The 17801-nt window shown below is 41.1% G+C and overlaps 1 protein-coding gene across 1 annotated transcript in view; it reads left to right on the plus strand.

Moving 5' to 3' along the window:
* The window catches only part of MAOA (monoamine oxidase A), a 75917-nt gene extending 58658 nt beyond the window's left edge, over window positions 1-17259 (plus strand). The window contains exons 10-15 of the mRNA XM_020878857.2: window positions 6255-6308; window positions 12767-12824; window positions 14024-14121; window positions 16226-16337; window positions 16598-16660; window positions 16845-17259. Of these exons, the coding sequence (XP_020734516.2) occupies window positions 6255-6308; window positions 12767-12824; window positions 14024-14121; window positions 16226-16337; window positions 16598-16660; window positions 16845-16991 (532 nt within the window). The 3' untranslated portion in view covers window positions 16992-17259. The remainder of the gene's footprint in view (window positions 1-6254; window positions 6309-12766; window positions 12825-14023; window positions 14122-16225; window positions 16338-16597; window positions 16661-16844) is intronic.
* Window positions 17260-17801: the final 542 nt, after the last annotated feature.

The raw sequence follows: 17801 nt of genomic DNA on the forward strand, positions 1-17801 counted from the left end.
ATGTTCTGCATTTTGCAAACTATGTTGGTGTCTTGGTGTGGGAACTGGCAGAGCATGTTGTTTTTGACTCAAGCTCAAGCAGCACTAAGTTGCTTAACGCTAAGTCCATAACACTATAGACAACATATCATGTTTTCATGTATGGTACTATTAGAGTCATAGAGTATGTGGCATGAGAACACTGGGAAACTTTACTAAAGTGAACACAACTTTGAACTTGTGTCCATTGATTTCTTTCCCCCATGAAACTTACATGTGGAGGACAAGAGTGAAAAATACAGCTAGACAGATGGCATGGTAGACCACTTTGCCTACAGAATGTTTATAGCCATTCTGGAACGAGAACTATTTTGTCCTGTAAAATCTTCCAAAGTTATGTTTTCTGGGCTCCAGTCCTCTCTCCATTCTAGACAGCACTACATAGCAAATGTTAATATTTTAATTGTTGGAATTCCCTGGTGGTCCAGTGGTTAGGACTCCAAGCTCTCAATGCCAAGGGCCCAGATCCGATCTCTGGTCAGCAAACTAAGATCCCACAAGCCATGTGGCATGGTCAAAAGAAAAGAAAAGAAAAATTTGTTCACTGTTACCCTGGGAGATAAGATGAATGACCAATGAAGTGCGGTTTGAAGGCGAGCCAGCCAGGCCTTGAATGTAGGGCACTTTTTCCAGTAAGTCACTCCATGGCTCTCCTCCATGAGGAATAGTGCCAGGGCAAGGTTCTGCATCTGGAAGAAGAACTCTCTTTTCCTCTCCTGCTTCACACAGCTGCTCTGCCCTCAGGAGACTAGGGGTCCAGAGAGGGAATTGGAGCTCCCACAAAAAAATTTCCAAGGAGTGCCATAGCCTCCAAGTTGTCATACTTTTTAGTCCTCCTCAAAGCAATACCAACAAAAGGGCTATTTATTCTAGCACACTGCAATAAAAGAGCACAGCTTCTCTGGCAGTCAAGTGACTTTTGGAGACCATTGGTTTTCCCCTGTGCCACAGGAGTTAAGCTCATGTGCATTGTGTCATTGAAGGGAAATTGCAAAATCAAAAGGAGCACACCCGTAACCCTAGGGACTTAGAAAGCAGACTCTGTCTGCTACTGGACTGCCAGCAAAACATTTTGTAACTGCTTCTCTCACTGTAAGATGTAAGAAATAGCACCAGCCTCCCTGGCAAGGGAAGGTGCTCACAATCTAAAGATTATAGGAACATTGTACCCTATTCATCTCTGACCCCGCTAGACAAGAAAATACATAGATTGTTGGAGAGTTTGCTGTCCCTTTTTATGTGCCAAAGAAAAGCAAGAAGTTGAGGCAGAGGTTTCTGGAGACTACTGCTCAAGACCCATCTGACTGTAGATGAAAGAATATTGATGTTTTTCTTGCCCTGGGAATGAAATACTGTGGCATCCACTGTTCTGGGCTTTCTTTAGCTTTATTAACAAGGACATGGGCTTCCCTGGTGGCTCAGATGGTAAAAAGTCTCCACTTGCAATGCAGGAGACGGGTTCGATTCCTAGGTAGGGAAGATCCCCTGGAAGAGGGCATGGCAACCCACTCCAGTATTCTTGCCTGGAGAATCCCCAAAGACAGAGAAGCCTGGCAGGCTACAGTCCACGGGTTGCAAAGAATCGGACATGAGTGAGTGACTAAGCACAGCACAGCAACAAGGACACGGATTGCAGAAGCCTTCTAGATGGTAATGGGATTATTTATGCAGCTCCTGCAGTCCATGGGGTTGCAAAGAGTTGGGCACAACTGAGCACTAACACTTACACTTAGTGATATTCTAATCTGTTTTATCTGGATAATTGCTTCCACCCTGTTCTTGCCTTGAAGCTATATTGCCTCCACCCTGCTCTTTGCTCTAGGCAATGAAAGCCTTGAAGATAGGGATGCTGTAATTGCCTAGCACCGTCGTGTGTGTGATAACTACTTGCCTTTGGAAACTAGAAAGGACCTTGTACTTTAGAGCTGTGAAATGTTCCCACCCCAAAGCCAGGGTGTATAATTTCCCCAATAAAACACCAAAGAAAGTTGAACAATAATTGTCCATTCTTACAGTTAGATCAAAGAGGTTATTTCATTCAGGACTTGAGATTTGATAGACAGAGCCAACACTCGCTGCCCTTTAGAAAAGGCACTGTGAAAAAAAGCGCCCAGGATCTAAAAGGCTTTCAGATAGATCATTTAATCTTCTATCAGCTATTGGTGATATTCACTGAAGTACCACATATGATTGTTGCATAAACCTAAAATTTAACTAAAATCATTATTACTACGACTTCCCAGGTGGCACAGTGGTAAAGAACCTGCCTGCCAATGCAAGAGCTGTAAGAGATGTGGGTTTGATCCCTGGGTCAGGAAGATCCCTTGGAGGAGGGTATACAGCCCACTTATGTTTTTGCCAGAGGAGCCAGGCGGGCTATGGTCCACAGGGTCACAAAGAGTCAGGCATGACTGAAGTGACTTAGCACCTAGCACCTTACCAGCAAACCACAATATAAAGTGTTAGTTAAATCAAGCAAAATTATGACTATATCTCCCAGAGTTCAATGATTCAAATTTCTTAAACAGTCCACAGCTTCCTCTGAAATACTGTTCTCTGGGTGAACACAAATACATTTTGTATCTTTGCTTCCCAGCTTGCTCTCAAATAACAACTCTAAAGGAATGGTCGATCAAACTGAGGAACAGTTTAATTGGGGGAGAGGGATTTGAGGGAGAGGACAAAATTTCTGTCTTCATCCCTTGCATTTTCAGTCCTGATCTACTTGTCTTTGTCTAGAACAACAACAAAAAATACAATTTTAAAACTTTTCTCAAATGGAGAAATCGCTCCATTGTCCTTTAGCTCATTTGGATTTTTTGGCAAGCTTTCTAATCATAGTATAGCTAAGGATTTCTTGTTATAATTCCATTCTTTATTTTTTTTTTAATTTTTAACTTAATTTTATTTTTTTTTCCCATTTATTTTTATTAGTTGGAGGCTAATTACTTTACATCATTACAGTAGTTTTTGTTATACATTGAAATGAATTAGCCATGGATTTACATGTATTCCACATCCCAGTCCCCCCTCCCACCTCCCTCTCCACCCGATCCCTCTGGGTCTTCCCAGTGCACCAGGCCCGAGCACTTGTCTTATGTACCCAACTTGGGCTGGTTATCTGTTTCACCCTAGATAATATACATGTTTCAATGCTGTTCTCTTGAAACATCCCACCCTCGCCTTCTCCCAGAGCCCACAAGTCTGTTCTATACATCTGAGTCTCTTTTTCTGTTTTGCATATAGGGTTATCATTACCATCTTTCTAAAGTCCATATATATGTGTTAATATACTGTAATGGTCTTTATCTTTCTGGCTTACTTTGCTCTGTATAATGGGCTCCAGTTTCATCCATCTCATTAGAACTGATTCAAATGAATTCTTTTTAATGGCTGAGTAATATTCCATGGTGTATGTGTACCACAGCTTCCTCATCCATTAATATACATGCAATTAATAATAGCATAAGAAGTAGAATCTACTTGATTAAAGGGAAGCAGACAGATCATAACTGAGTTTTACTGAGTCACTGAATTTGAGGACTGTGCTAGACTGGTTTCCCAGGAAGTCAACTCAGAGGTGGAGATTTAGGTTCAGGAGGTTCATCAGGAATTGCTCTGTGGAGTGCTGCCTGGGCTTCCCAGGTGGCGCTAGTGGTAAAGAACCAGCCTGTCAATGCAGGAGATGCAGGAGATGCGGGTTCTATCCCTGGGTTGGGAAGATCCCCTGGAGGAGGCCATGGCAACCCACTCCAGTATTCTTGCCGGGAGAATTCCATGGACAGAGGAGCCCGACAGGCTACAGTTCGTAGCGTCCCATAGAGTCGGACACAACTGAAGCGACTGAGCACACAGATGCATGCTACCTGTTGGGGAGGGGAGGAATCAGGATTGGGCAGAGGGAACAGTTGGGCTCCAGTGTTGTCCCAACAGAGGCCTCAAAGTAAGGGTTGCCTTTCAGAGGTGTCCGTACTGGGTGTCTGCACCGTGCAATAGGCTTTGGTACCCATTCTACTCTGGCATTCATTCTGAGAAGGGATGGGACCTTGCACCAGGCAGTTCTCTGCTGCAGAGTGTAATTGCTAGGGAGGGATTTGGCTGTGAGCTGAGGGTAGTGAGTGGTCCTGAAGAGGAATCTGGGTGGCCCACCATGGCATCCACTTCAGGCACTTTATTTATTTATTTATTTATTTATTTATTTTTGGCCATGCCTTTGACATGTGGGATCTTAAATCCCTGACCAAGGATTGAACCCATGCCCCCTGCAGTGGAAGCTCGGAGTCCTAACTGCTGGACCACTGGGGAATTCCCAATAAGCATTTTTTGATACATTTTTCCAGCTTTTATCAAGTAACTTGACAGATGGCAACAGTCATTACCAAGCTCATCATTTAATGCAACATTAATTCATCTACATAGTCAATTTCCTACTGTATGCCAAGAACTGTACTGAACTTTGGCTATAAAATATTGAGTAGGTAGTGATCTATTGTTTAGGAGCCCACCCCTGGCAGGGCTTTTGGACCCAGAAGCAGATGAGGGCAGCTTGGCATTTGCTCTAGTAGATGGAAATAATGGGAGAGTGTGGGAGAGTGTATTAGTGCTGAGTACAGTAAGTCCCCTACTTACAGACCATCAAGTTGTGAACTTTCAAAGATACAAACGTGGGTGCCAGCCCCATATGCCACCTGTTATACTATACTCCTGTACTTTTCTAGGTACTGTACTGTAAGATTAAAAGTGTTTATTTTTGTGTTTGTTTTTTATGTATTATTTGTGTGAAAAATATTATAAGCCTGCTTCCCTTGTAGCTCAGTTGGTAAAGAATCTGCCTGCAGTGAGGGAGACCCAGGTTCAATCCCTGGGTTGGGAAGATCCCCTGGAGAAGGAAATGGCGACCCACTCCAGTGTCCTTGCCTGGAAAATCTCATGGACAGAGGAGCCTGGTGGGCTGCAATCCATGGGGTCGCAAAGAGTCAGGCATGACTGAGCGACTAACACTTACTTACTTATTAGAGTATAGCACTATATAACTGCTTGTGTTAGTTGGGTACCTAGGCTAACTATGTTGGACTTACGAACAAATTGGATTTACAGACGCATTCTTTTTTTTTTTTCAGTCAAACTTGTTTATCCTTTTTTTTTTTTTTTTATTAGTCTGAGGCTAATTACTTTACAATATTGTAGTGGTTTTTGTCATACATTGACATGAATCAGCCATGGATATACATGTATTCCTCATCCCAATCCTCCCTCCCACCTCCCTCTCCACCCGATCCCTCTGGGTCTTCCCAGTGCACCAGGCCCGAGCACTTGTCTCATGCATCCAACCTGGGCTGGTGATCTGTTTCACCCTAGATAATATACATGTTTCGATGCTGTTCTCTTGAAACATCCCACCCTCGCCTTCTCCCACAGAGTCCAAAAGTCTGTTCTATACATCTGTGTCTCTTTTTCTGTTTTGCATATAGGGTTACCGTTACCATCTTTCTAAATTCCATATATATGCATTAGTATACTGTATTGGTCTTTATCTTTCTGGCTTACTTCACTCTGTATAATGGGCTCCAGTTTCATCCATCTCATTAGAACTGATTCAAATGAATTCTTTTTAGTGGCTGAGTAATATTCCATGGTGTATATGTACCACAGCTTCCTTATCCATTCGTCTGCTGATGGGCATCTAGGTTGCTTCCATGTCCTGGCTATGATAAACAGTGCTGCGATGAACATTGGGGTGCACGTGTCTCTTTCAGATCTGGTTTCCTCGGTGTGTATGCCCAGAAGTGGGATTGCTGGGTCATATGGCAGTTCTATTTCCAGTTTTTTAAGAAATCTCCACACTGTTCTCCATAGTGGCTGTACTAGTTTGCATTCCCACCAACAGTGTAAGAGGGTTCCCTTTTCTCCACACCCTCTCCAGCATTTATTGCTTGTAGACTTTTGGATAGCAGCCATCCTGACTGGTGTATAATGGTACCTCGTTGTGGTTTTGATTTGCATTTCTCTGATAATGAGTGATGTTGAGCATCTTTTCATGTGTTTTTTAGCCATCTGTATGTCTTCCTTGGAGAAACGTACAGACGCATTCTTGGAATGAAACTTGTTTGTATTTAGGGTATTACTGTAGATACAGGCAAGAACACTTTAAAAAGAGGCAACTCTTAAGATAAACCACTGTCACCTAATCGTTCAAATGTAATTTCTCTCTCCAGCTTCATCCTTGCTCGAAAAGCTGACCGGCTCGCTAAAGTACATAAAGATATAAGGTAAGAATTTACATCTGAAACATGTAAAAGATTAGCTTTATATTGTGCTTGTTGTACTAACAACACTATAATAACATTATGAAAAATGCAATCATTTGTTAATCTCAAAATCCCAACAAATCAATTTTTTGTATTTTGTTAGCCCCCTTTTGACTCACTCCTGCCCATGTGCATATATTAATTTAGTTTTACATCTCTGTGTTTGTTTTACATTGGTTAAGAGATAGGGTTTCTCAGTAAGATGGATGGAGAAAAATAATAAAAAAATGTTAGCTCTGAATAAAGCTTAAGAGGCCAAGTCCTAGTGACCTTTATTCCATCTTGAAGGTTCTCCAACATGTGCTTTTTCTGAAAAGCAGATCCATACATAGGTGTTCATACCTATTGCATGTTTGTCAGCAAGGTGATGTCTCGGCTTTTTAATACACCATTTAGGTTTGTCATAACTTCCCTTCCAAGGTGCAAGCGTCTTTTAATTTCATGGCTCCAGTCACCATCCACAGTGATTTTGGAGTCCAAGAAAATAAAATCTGTCACTACTTCCACTTTTTCCCTTTCTATTTGTCATGAAGTGGTGGAACCAAATGCCATGGTCTCAGTTTTTTGAATGTTGAGTTTCAAGTCAGCTTTTCACTCTCCTCTTTCACCCTCACCAAGAGGCTCTTTAGTTCCTCTTCATTTTCTGCCATTAGAGTGGTATCATCTGCATATCTGAGGTTGTTGATGTTTCTCCTGGAAATTTTGGTTCCAGCTTGGGATTCATCCAGTCCAGCATTTCACATGATGTACTCTGCATATAAGTTAAATAAACAGGGTGACAGTACACAGCCTTGTCATACTCCTTTCCCAATTTGGAACCAGTCCATTGTTCCATGTCTGGTTCTAACTGTTGCTTCTTGACCTGCATACAGGTTTCTCAGGAGACAGGTAAGGTGGTTTGATATTCCCATCTCTTTAAGAATTTTCCACAGTTTGTTGTGATCCACACAGTCAAAGGCTCTAGTGGAGTCAATGAATCAGAAGTAGATGTTTTTCTGGAATTTCCTTGCTTTCTCTATGATCCAACATACGTTGGCAGTTTGATCTCTGGTTCCTCTGCCTTTTCTAAATCCAGCTTGTACATCTGGAAATTCTCAGTTCATGTACTGCTGAAGACTAGCTTGAAGGATTTTGAGCATAAACTTAGTATGTTCAGTTCACTCATGTGAAATGAGTACAACTGTATGTTAGTTTGAACATTCTTTGGCATTACCCTTCTTTGGGATTGGAATGAAAACTGACTTTTTCCAGGCCTGTGGTCACTGCTGTTTTCCAAATTTGCTGGCATATTAAGTGCAGCACTTTAACAGCATCAGCTTTTAGGATTTGAAATAGCTCAGCTGGAATTCTATCACCTCCACTAGCTTTGTTCATAGTAATGCTTCCTAAGGCCCATTTGACTTCACACTCCAGGATGTCTGGCTCTAGTTGAGTGACCACATCATCATGGTTATCTGGGCCATTAAGGCCTTTTTTGTATAATTCTTCTGTGTAGTCTTAACACCTATTCTTAATCTCTTCTGCTTCAGTTAGGTCCTTACCATTTCTGTCCTTTATCGTGCCTATCCTTGCATGAAATGTCCCCTTGGTATCTCCAGTTTTCTTGAAGAGATACCTAGTCTTTCCCATTTTGTTGTTTTCCTCTATTTTTGCATTGTTCCTTTAAGAAGGCCTTATCTCTCCTTACTATTCTCTGGAACTCTGCATTCAGTTGGGTTTATCTTTCCCTCTCTCGCTTACCTTTCACTTTTCTTCTTTCTTCAGCTATTTGTAAAGCCTCCAGAGACAACCACTTTGCTTTCTTGCATTTCTTTTTCTTGGGGATGAATTTGGTTACTGCCTCCTGTACAGTGTTACAAACTTCTGTCCATAGTTATTCAGGCACTTTCTCTACCGTATCTAATCCCTTGAATCTATTAATCACCTCCATTGTATAATCATCAGGGATTTGATTTAGATCATACCTGAATGGCCTAGTGGTTTTTCCTACTTTCTTCAATTTAAGTCTGAATTTTGCAACAAGGAGCTCATGATCTGAGCCACAGTTAGATCCAGTCTTGTTTTTGCTGACTATATAGAGCTTCTCCATCTTTGGCTGCAAAGGATATAATCAATCTGATTACATCTGGTGATGTCATCTGGTGTAGAGTCATCTCTTGCATTGGTGGAAAAGGGTGTTTGCTATAACCAGTGTGTTCTCTTGACAAAACTCTGTTAGCCTTTGCCCTGCTTCATTTTGTACTCCAAAGGCCAACTTGCCTGTTACTCCAGGTAGCTCTTGACTTCCTACTTTTGCATTCCAACCCCCACGTGATGAAAAGGACATCTTTTTTTTGGTGTTAGTTCTAGAAGGTCTTGTAGGTCTTCATGAAACTATTCCTCTTTCAGCATTACTGCTTGGGTCATAAACTTACTGTGATTAGATTACTGTGATGTTGAATGGTTTGCCTTAGAAACGAACTAAGATCATTCTGTCGTTTTTGAGATTGCACCCAAGTACTGCATTTCGGACTCTTTTGTTGACTATGAGGGCTACTCCATTTATTTGAAGGGATTCCTGCCCACAGTAGTTGATATGATGGTCATCTGAATTAAATTCGCCCATCCCTGTCCATTTTAGTTCACTGATTTGTAGGATGTCAATGTTCACTCTTGCCATCTCCTGCTTGACCACATCCAATTTACCTTTATTCATGGACCTAACATTCCAGGTTCCTATGCAATATTGTTCTTTACAGCATTGGACTTTAGTTTCACCACGAGACACATCCACAACTGAGCATAATTTCTGCTTTGGCCCAGCTGCTTAATTCATTCTTTCTGCAGATATTAGTAATTGCCTTCTACTTTTCCCCAGTAGTATATTGGACACCTTCCAACCTGGGGGGGCTCATCTTCTGGTGTCATATCTTTTTGCCTTTTCATACTGTTCATGGGGTTCTCACAGTCAAAATACTGGAATGGTTTGCCATTCCCTCCTCCAGTGGACCACATTGTCTCAAAACTCTTCACTATGACCCTTCCATCTTGGGTGGCCCTGCACGGTATGGCTCATAGCTTCATTGAGTTATGCAACACTTTCATTACGACAGGGATAACCCTAAATCTTTTGTTAGCTTTTGAAGAGGGTGTGCATGCAAATGTATACTTCTCTCTGCATTTGATTTAAAAATTAAGCAGCAAATCAACTAGCAGATCTTGCTTTGAGAGTTACTTTGATGACTTTGCAAGTTAGGGAAAGACCGCAGACGTTCCCACATTTGCACACGGGTTTGTTTATTTGAGCAACCATGAGATTTGATGTCAGGAAAAGGGAACTATTTTAGTGTCTGCCTACTCACTCAATAGAGGAAGAATTTGGGGGTCTGGTAATGGGGAATGATTTGTTCAAGACTCCATAGCCAGCTTGTGACAAAGTCACGAATAGCATCTAATGTGTACTTTTTTTCATTATGTCATACTAAGCTTGACATTTTCTTTTGGATTTCCTGCCTTCCCTCCTTATTAATAGTAAAATAAATACCAGCCTGGATGTAGACATTTGGTTTTGATTCCACATAGTGGCTAAACTTCTCAAAAGTTTTTATAAGGCAAAACCACTTAGAATGCTGAATGTTATTGACTCAAGTAATAGTTCCCAGAACGAACTGCGTCAACATTTCCCAAAGGATGTTTGGAAAATATATTTTTTCTGAGGCTGATAGATTATGATTTGGTAGGTTAGGGGTGGGGCCTGAGTATTTGCATATTTTAACAAGCCTTTTGAGTAATTATGATGAGCAGCCAGGTTTAGAAACCAGTAGGTATATCCAACTTGCACAATGACTTCTTTTCTACATCATTTAAAGTATGCTCTGTTATTTTTAGAGCCCAGCTAAGCAACCAGTACATTGCTGTACCATCCTTATCTTATTTAATTTTCTAAAAAAATTTTTATATTAATGGGAGGAAGGGATGGAGAAGATAATTTCCTATGTGTTCATTAGAACTCATCATTGACTCATTTAATAATGTGAAATACAGCCAATAATGACAAATTTCTATGATAACTGGTTTACTGTTCTTGAATGAAGAGTTAACTATAGAGTAGTTTGATTACATTTTAGGGTTCACTCTGTTTTAACAAAGATGTTATTGCATATACCTAAAGTAACTAAAACATTGTTAAGTTTTCAAGATAATGGTTGTCAATACTTTTGTTTTCTTATTGACTCAAAATGTCAGAATTATTTCTTGCAACACTCATGTGAAGTAGGTAAGAATCAGTCATATCATAGAGTATAAAAGAGGGTACCACACTGGACTGAGGATGGATTTTGATTCAGTAAGTTTTTATTGAGCACTTACTACAGGTGGGATGCTCAAGAGAGTAGATCCTTGGCCCTGCAATTAGTGAGCTGGGTGATGTTGAGCTAGTCTCTTGAGCACACTGAGCCTCAGTCTCCTCATGTCTGAAATGAGTGGCTTGGATTACACAGAAAGAGACAGACAGGTACACCGTAGTCTTGAGACTTCTTCCAGTTCTACCTTTTGTTTATCATTATTGAGCTGTAGTATAAACAGCTCCTTGAAGGACAGTGAATCTTGCCTGTCTGTACTGGAATTTAAATAGCTATCTAATGATGTGTGACATCACCTCAGAAGTGGCATTTGTCTCTCCCTTAAAACCTTCCATGGTAAAGTGGTGTCGGTAAGCAACATTTATTCCACCTCCTTCTCTTGATTTACCACTATATAGCCACGAGATGGAAACTCTAGGAGTTGTATAAATCATGTAAGTGTGAGCATTCAGATAAATGTATAAAGTTACACTTTGTCCAACATTATTCAGAGAAATTGGGAAGACCTGTGAAATTGGGAACACTTGTTTTCTATTGTAACTGGCAACATGAAGTTGGCATCTTTTAAAATTTATTTCTAATAACTATAACCTTCCCTACCTCCTTCCTCCCCCCCAGTATTTTTTTTTCCATTTGTCTCTTTAGCTTTTAATGCTTATCTTACAGATTTGAATTAAACCCTTTACCACATTTTTAGCAATTTTTTCCAGTCATTTATTAGTATATAAGAAAGGATTTTGGAGCACTTTCAAAATTTAACCTATATAAAGACTAAAGAAGATAAATACCTAAAGTGCATAACTGGATCAGTGCTAACCCATTTAAACAATTTCTAAAACAGAACTATTCATTTCTAAAATTGATAATTTTAGTAAATTAGAGCTTTTAAACTGCACCAAAAGTGATTGTGAGTTTAAAATGTATCTGTTTCAAGAAGTGCTTAGATAGGGATTCTCTGGCAGTCCAGTGGTTAGGACTCAGCGCTTTAACTTCTGGCTCAATCCCTAGTTGGGGAACTAAGATTCTGCAGGCCAAATGGCATGGCCAAATAAAAATAAATAAATAAATAAAATGGTATTTTATTTTAAAAAAAAGAAGTGCTTAATTGAAAAAAGCTATTGATTTTTAAGATACAGTATGTACCATGTTCTGTGCTGGTCATTTGCATAATGAATTATGAGGGTGGTCAGAGACTGTTTTAAGGTAATATCACATAACACACTCCACTACTCTTGCCTGGGAAATCCCATGGACGGAGGAGCCTGGTAGGCTACAGTCCGTGGGGTCGTGAAGAGTCGGACACAACTGAGTAACTTCACTTTCACTTTTCACTTTCATGCACTGGAGGAGGAAGTGGCAACCCACTCCAGTGTTCTTGCCTGGAGAATCCCAGGGATGGGAGCGTGGTGGGCTGCCATCTATGGGGTCATACAGAGTTGGATACAACTGACCTGACTTAGCAGCAGCAGCATATAACACATCATGCCCGCTGCCCCTACAAGCCCTTAGGACCCAGTACTGTGTCCACAGACCATTCTGTCAAGTGGCAGATTACTACCCTGGAATGAGCATAGGCCTCTCCTAGTATAGCATGTGTTATGTTACATTTAAAAGATTAAATGAGCTTTATATGTTGGTAGATATTTAAAACATAAACATAGGATAGTTAAAAGACACCATCATACTTACTATAGACTTATAAAAGGGATTACTTTAGAATTTCACATATTTCCAAATAGTGACTTAGAATCAATTCCTAAAACTGAATTTAATTCAATCTCATTTTCTCCATTTTAATCTTGAATAGATATGGTAGTATGTAGTGGAAGAGGCAAAAATGTAAAAGAGAACAAAGAGTCGGTTGAATCTCCAAAGCACATAACTCTGTCGGGGAAAAGAGAGTTAATTTGAGGGCAGAGATTCAAGGAACTGTTCATTTAGTGTAGTTACTGAAGGCCATTGATTTTAATTTTTCACTTAATAAATCTGTTTCATTGTAAGAACCCTGGAACTCACTGTGTTTATTCCATACTCATCAGTCATTACTGCCTTCACATTCTTTGGTTCTTTTTTTTATAGAAAAAGGAAAATCTGTGAACTGTACGCCAAAGTGCTAGGATCTCAAGAAGCTTTACATGTAAGAAATCCCCATCTTTAATCCCTAGCAGGTTCTGCTCTGTTTGCTCTGAGTGGTAAAGCAAAGCAGATTCTGGTTTCCTGACAGTCTTATGAAGAGAGTATAAAGGGATATGCTTACTGGAGGATTAACTTCAGCAGTCACAAAGGGCCATTAAAACGCTGCTGTCGGTGCATGCAATTTCTGATGCAGCTTGGGCTGTTTAAATGTTCGCTGGATAACTGGCAGCCAGTAGTAATGAGAGGCAGAAGCTGCAGGTATTATTTCCAGGGTGACTGAGATCAGTCCCTGGAACAGAGGCCGTGCCCTCTTGTCAGTGTCAACTGATCGCTGCCAAATAAAATCCCAGCTATATCATTATTTGTTGATGAAGGCACAGTAGTATATACTTGATAAGACAGACTGAATCTGGACTCTCTGCCCAGGTCAAAGTCATACTAATTTGTTTTTCCATCTGCAGACTCAATTTACACTTCATTTAGGAATTTTGGTGCTCTCAATCTACCACTGAAAGCAATTAAGAGAATGAAATTCTTTTTAAAGACCCTAGCAGATAGTGGGGGGCTCTTCCAGGGGATTTTCTCTGAACTGTTGGAAGATTAAACTTGCAGAATGTGTTAGGGAAATCAGAGAAGGTCCTCTCACATCCCTTGGGAAACATCTTTCATCTTTAACTGTCCTCTTTTTAATAGGATTCCCATCATTCACATTTCCAGCTGAGAGAAGTGGTTCTGAAAAAAGCCTTTTTCAGACACTATGCTTTCCTTCTACCTTCTCCCTTCTACCCCTCACCCCTTTTTCAGCAGTAATGCCCTGGTAGATGGGGAAGTAAGGTCTATTATTTAAAGAATGCAGAGATTTGAGCAGACCCTTCCAGAACCTGATTGTTGATAGAGTCTTAAAGACTTCAGAATCCACATAGAGATACCCTCTCTTCCAGATAATGGAATACGTCCTGTCTCTCCTAGGCAAGAGGTTGAGAAAGTCAAAGTATATGCGTTTTGTCTGTTGGTGCCTCACAAAAGGCCATTACTTGGCACTGTCGTGTTTCCCCTTAAGTTAGAAAAACAGGGCTACTTAAAAAAAAAAAAAAAACCTTAAACTTTTTGTTACAGTAAAGCACATAAGAGCCTTTATTGTTGACTGGCAGCATTTCAGCTTTGTCTTCCCTTTGAAATTTTCTCCCCACTGAACTGCAGCCGGTGCACTATGAAGAGAAGAACTGGTGTGAGGAGCAGTACTCCGGAGGCTGCTACACTGCGTACTTCCCCCCAGGGATCATGACTCAATATGGAAGGTACTACCCAAACACTATGCCAATAGATACAAGACGTGTGCCAAGCTTAAAACTAGATAAGTCAAGCTCAGTGGGGATTTTAGAAACAGGAATCAGCATTCCTATATGTAATGTCCCAGATAGTTTGTATATTCTAGGTGTCCATAGGAAAAGAAGTATGTCCATACGTAGAACAGTACCTGGCAGCACATAGAACAATTTCAGAGCACTGGCAAGGAATTCAGGGGTCATTGGTACACGTGAGAATTCTGTAAGCTGCAGTGTCCTCCCAGGGACCTTCTTGAGCTCAACTAAACATTTAGTCTTGCACAACTACCCTAGGTTCCTGGGCTCCAATCTACATGGGCTAAAGATGTCTTGTCAGCAGAGCAGCATCAGACGTTCCTCTTCACGGGGAAGCATCTCACTGTGTACGGCTAAGGTGTGAACAGTTGATATGTGCACAGGGTGGGAGAATTCACCTTAACTTAGAAACCCCTTAGCTCACAGGAGCCTTTGTCTCTTCAAACAGCCTCATAGGCAGTGTCTAGGTTCCCCACAAAGGACATGCCCAATTACAAGAGGCAGCATACTCAAGAAATCCCAAACATTTCCCAGATATTTAGACTCTTTCCAGATATTTGCAATTTATGAGTTCTCCCAGCCTAGATACAAGTTACCAGTGAGGGGGTGGAGGAGAGCCATTTTTACCATAAGCAGCGGTTGCCTGGTAACATATATGGCCTTATGCCTTCATCAGGTTTCTAGAGGAACAGATCTAAAATGTTAACTCAAGGTCATGTGTGTCCATAGAGAAGGAAGAAGGGTTTGTTAATCCTTTCCTTATATGAGCTTTTTGTTTGTTTTTCTTAAGTGAATTATTAATTGTGCAGTGATTTTAGTTCAATAGACACATGTAGTATTTCAGTAAAAGTCATCAATATCTGATGAAAGATTAAATGATTCATGGGAAACCCTGTTTAGATCTTGGGTGCTTTTTAAAATTCCTTTTCCAGAGGGCAGTTAGTGTTGGCTATTTCTGTCAAATCTCAAGCCAAGAATGAATAGCCTTTGTTAGTGATAACAGTATTGATGAACTGGAGTGGTTCTGGAATCAAAGTGGAAGTCTCGGAGAGGGGACTAGGATCAGGGATAGATGAAGCCAAGGATTCCTGAGTTGGAAAAAGGCATGACAGCAGGTTGAGGTGAAGTCCTTTGGGGTGGAGGTACATGGTTTAGGAGATTTCATGCAAGTGTCTGTAGGAATCAAAGCCAACAAGGTAGGAGGGGACAGTGGCTCATTCAGCCCAGCCTTTCCACGGTTCTCTTCACCAAGACCTCTTTGTAAGAGAAAGCCCATTTCACTACCCTCAGCCAGTCTCTAGATACATCCATAGAAGCTAATTGTACAGAGGTTTTTTTTTTTTTTAATTGTAGTTGATTTACTGTGTTGTGTTAATTTCTGCCATACAGGAAAGTGACTCAGTTATGCATTTTACACATTCTTTTTGATATTCGTTTCCAGTATGGTTTATCCCAGGACATTGAGTATAGCTCCCTGAACTATACAATAGGGCCTTGTTGTCCATCCATTCTATATGTAACAGTTTGCATCTACTAACCCCAAACTCCCAGAGGTTGTTTTTGAAGAAGGTAGACATATAATCCTTTGAATTTCTCCTTTGCTAGAAATGAGTTCCTCTTCCTGTCTTCCCACTCACCACCATTGTTCCTCCCGGCAGTCAGATGAGATCTCATGAAGAACACACCCCTTACTGTAGGTAGCAGAATGGACTGCAAATAGGAAACATGAAGCAAATGAATCTTGAGTGTGGACCTAATGTATGTTCTTACATTTTAATTCTGACTAGCTAAAAAAAGGTCTCATTACCTTTAGCAATTTATGATCTCACATCCTGATTCTCTCTGGCTTGAAAGCTCAGATCCTTTGGTGCAGACCCAGGAAACAAGGAGGGGCCTTTCACCTTTGGCTGAGTTGCATGGGAGTTTTGGAAACAATTTGAGTTTCCTTGTCTTCTGTGGGGTTTTAAGTGAGGGCCACGATTGGCTCATTTACCCTCAGCGCGTTCCCAGGTAACTGCATGACCTCTCTGTTCCCTTGAAGGGTGATTCGCCAACCTGTAGGCAGAATTTACTTTGCTGGCACAGAGACTGCCACACAATGGAGTGGTTACATGGAAGGAGCAGTAGAGGCCGGTGAACGGGCCGCTAGAGAGGTAAGACAGGAAGCTAAATGGCTCTCCCTCCTGAGTCCACTGACATAGCTGTCATCTGGTCTTTCCAGATCGTGCCACTGACCATCTGTCTATTAATAGATATCCACTTCTCTGCCCTCACTCCACTCATGAGGTTCATCTGTGGCCAGCAGGGCCTTGAATCTGTTGAAAGTACAGAACCTCATAATACCATGGCCACTTTGTTTCAGGTCTTTTCTTTTTCTTTTTTTTTTTACTTTTTTCTTTTTTGTTTCTTTCAGGTCTTGAATGCTTTGGGGAAGCTGGCTGCCAAAGACATCTGGATCCAAGAACCTGAAGCTAAAGTAAGTTTGGCAGCTCCATCTCTACAGACCAAGAATCACATATAAAAATCTCAACTTCTAGCCTGTGATGTCCTTGTAGATGCCACTCTCCAGGGCAGATCCAGACACTGATTTTACAGATATATTTTGCCACTCCTTGTTCCCACAATAGTTTTTTGCTAATGATCTATGTTCATTCATCCAGGATGTTCCAGCTATAGAGATCACCCCCAGCTTCTGGGAGAGAAACCTGCCTTCTGTACCAGGCCTGCTGAAGATCGTTGGGTTTTCCACATCGATAACTGCCGTGTGGTTTATGATGTACAGATTCAGGCTGCTAAGCCGATCCTGAAGTTTTGGCTTCATGCTTTCTGCTTAGCCTTCCCCAGTATCATCAAAAGCAAATTGCCGACCCATAGAACAGCCGTGCAATCAGATCATCTTTAAGTGAACCAATTTAACCCCTCAGTTTAATCTCAGTGTATGACCTCCTTAATTTCCGGAAGATCAAGCTCCATCTTGTGATTTGTCTGTAGACCAGCTCGTGTTGATTGGTAGAAAATAACCTTGTGATCAATTTCTTAACATCAAGAAGTTAAAGTTGACATGCTCATGAGAAACAGTTTCTGTGTCCTATTTTTCTCCCCTTTAACATAAAATACCTGATGATTGCAGGAATGAAGAATTTAACTTTCTCTCTGTAGAGGTTGAGTAGATTAAGGCCCAGCCTGTGACTGTCCTTTGAAGTCCTTAGCAAAGGGTAGAGTGTAGGCCCAGACTTGAAACTTCCTGGGTAAGCAGCCCCCACTTTGGATGAGGGAAAGCAGTGGAGGTAGGGTTCAGACCCACAGACCAGAGTGGGGACAACATCTTGTGGGCTGCTGTCCCAGGGATCTCCTGACCACTTCTAATTCCTGTGAAGTTTCTAGACACTGGTAGCTCAGACGGCAAAGAATCTGCCTGCAATGTAGGAGACACAGGTTTGATCCCTGGGTCAAGAAGATCCCCTTAAGGAGAGCATGCAACCCACTCTAGTATCCTTGCCTGGAGAATTCCATGGACATAGAAGCCTATACAGTCCATGGAGTCGCAAAGAGTCAGACACGACTGAGTGACTAACACTAAAACTAAACTAAACTAGACATCTAGTCTTCATGCTAGC

The sequence above is a fragment of the Odocoileus virginianus genome, chromosome X (genome assembly GCF_023699985.2).
Source record: "Odocoileus virginianus isolate 20LAN1187 ecotype Illinois chromosome X, Ovbor_1.2, whole genome shotgun sequence".
Classification (NCBI taxonomy): Eukaryota; Metazoa; Chordata; class Mammalia; order Artiodactyla; family Cervidae; genus Odocoileus; species Odocoileus virginianus.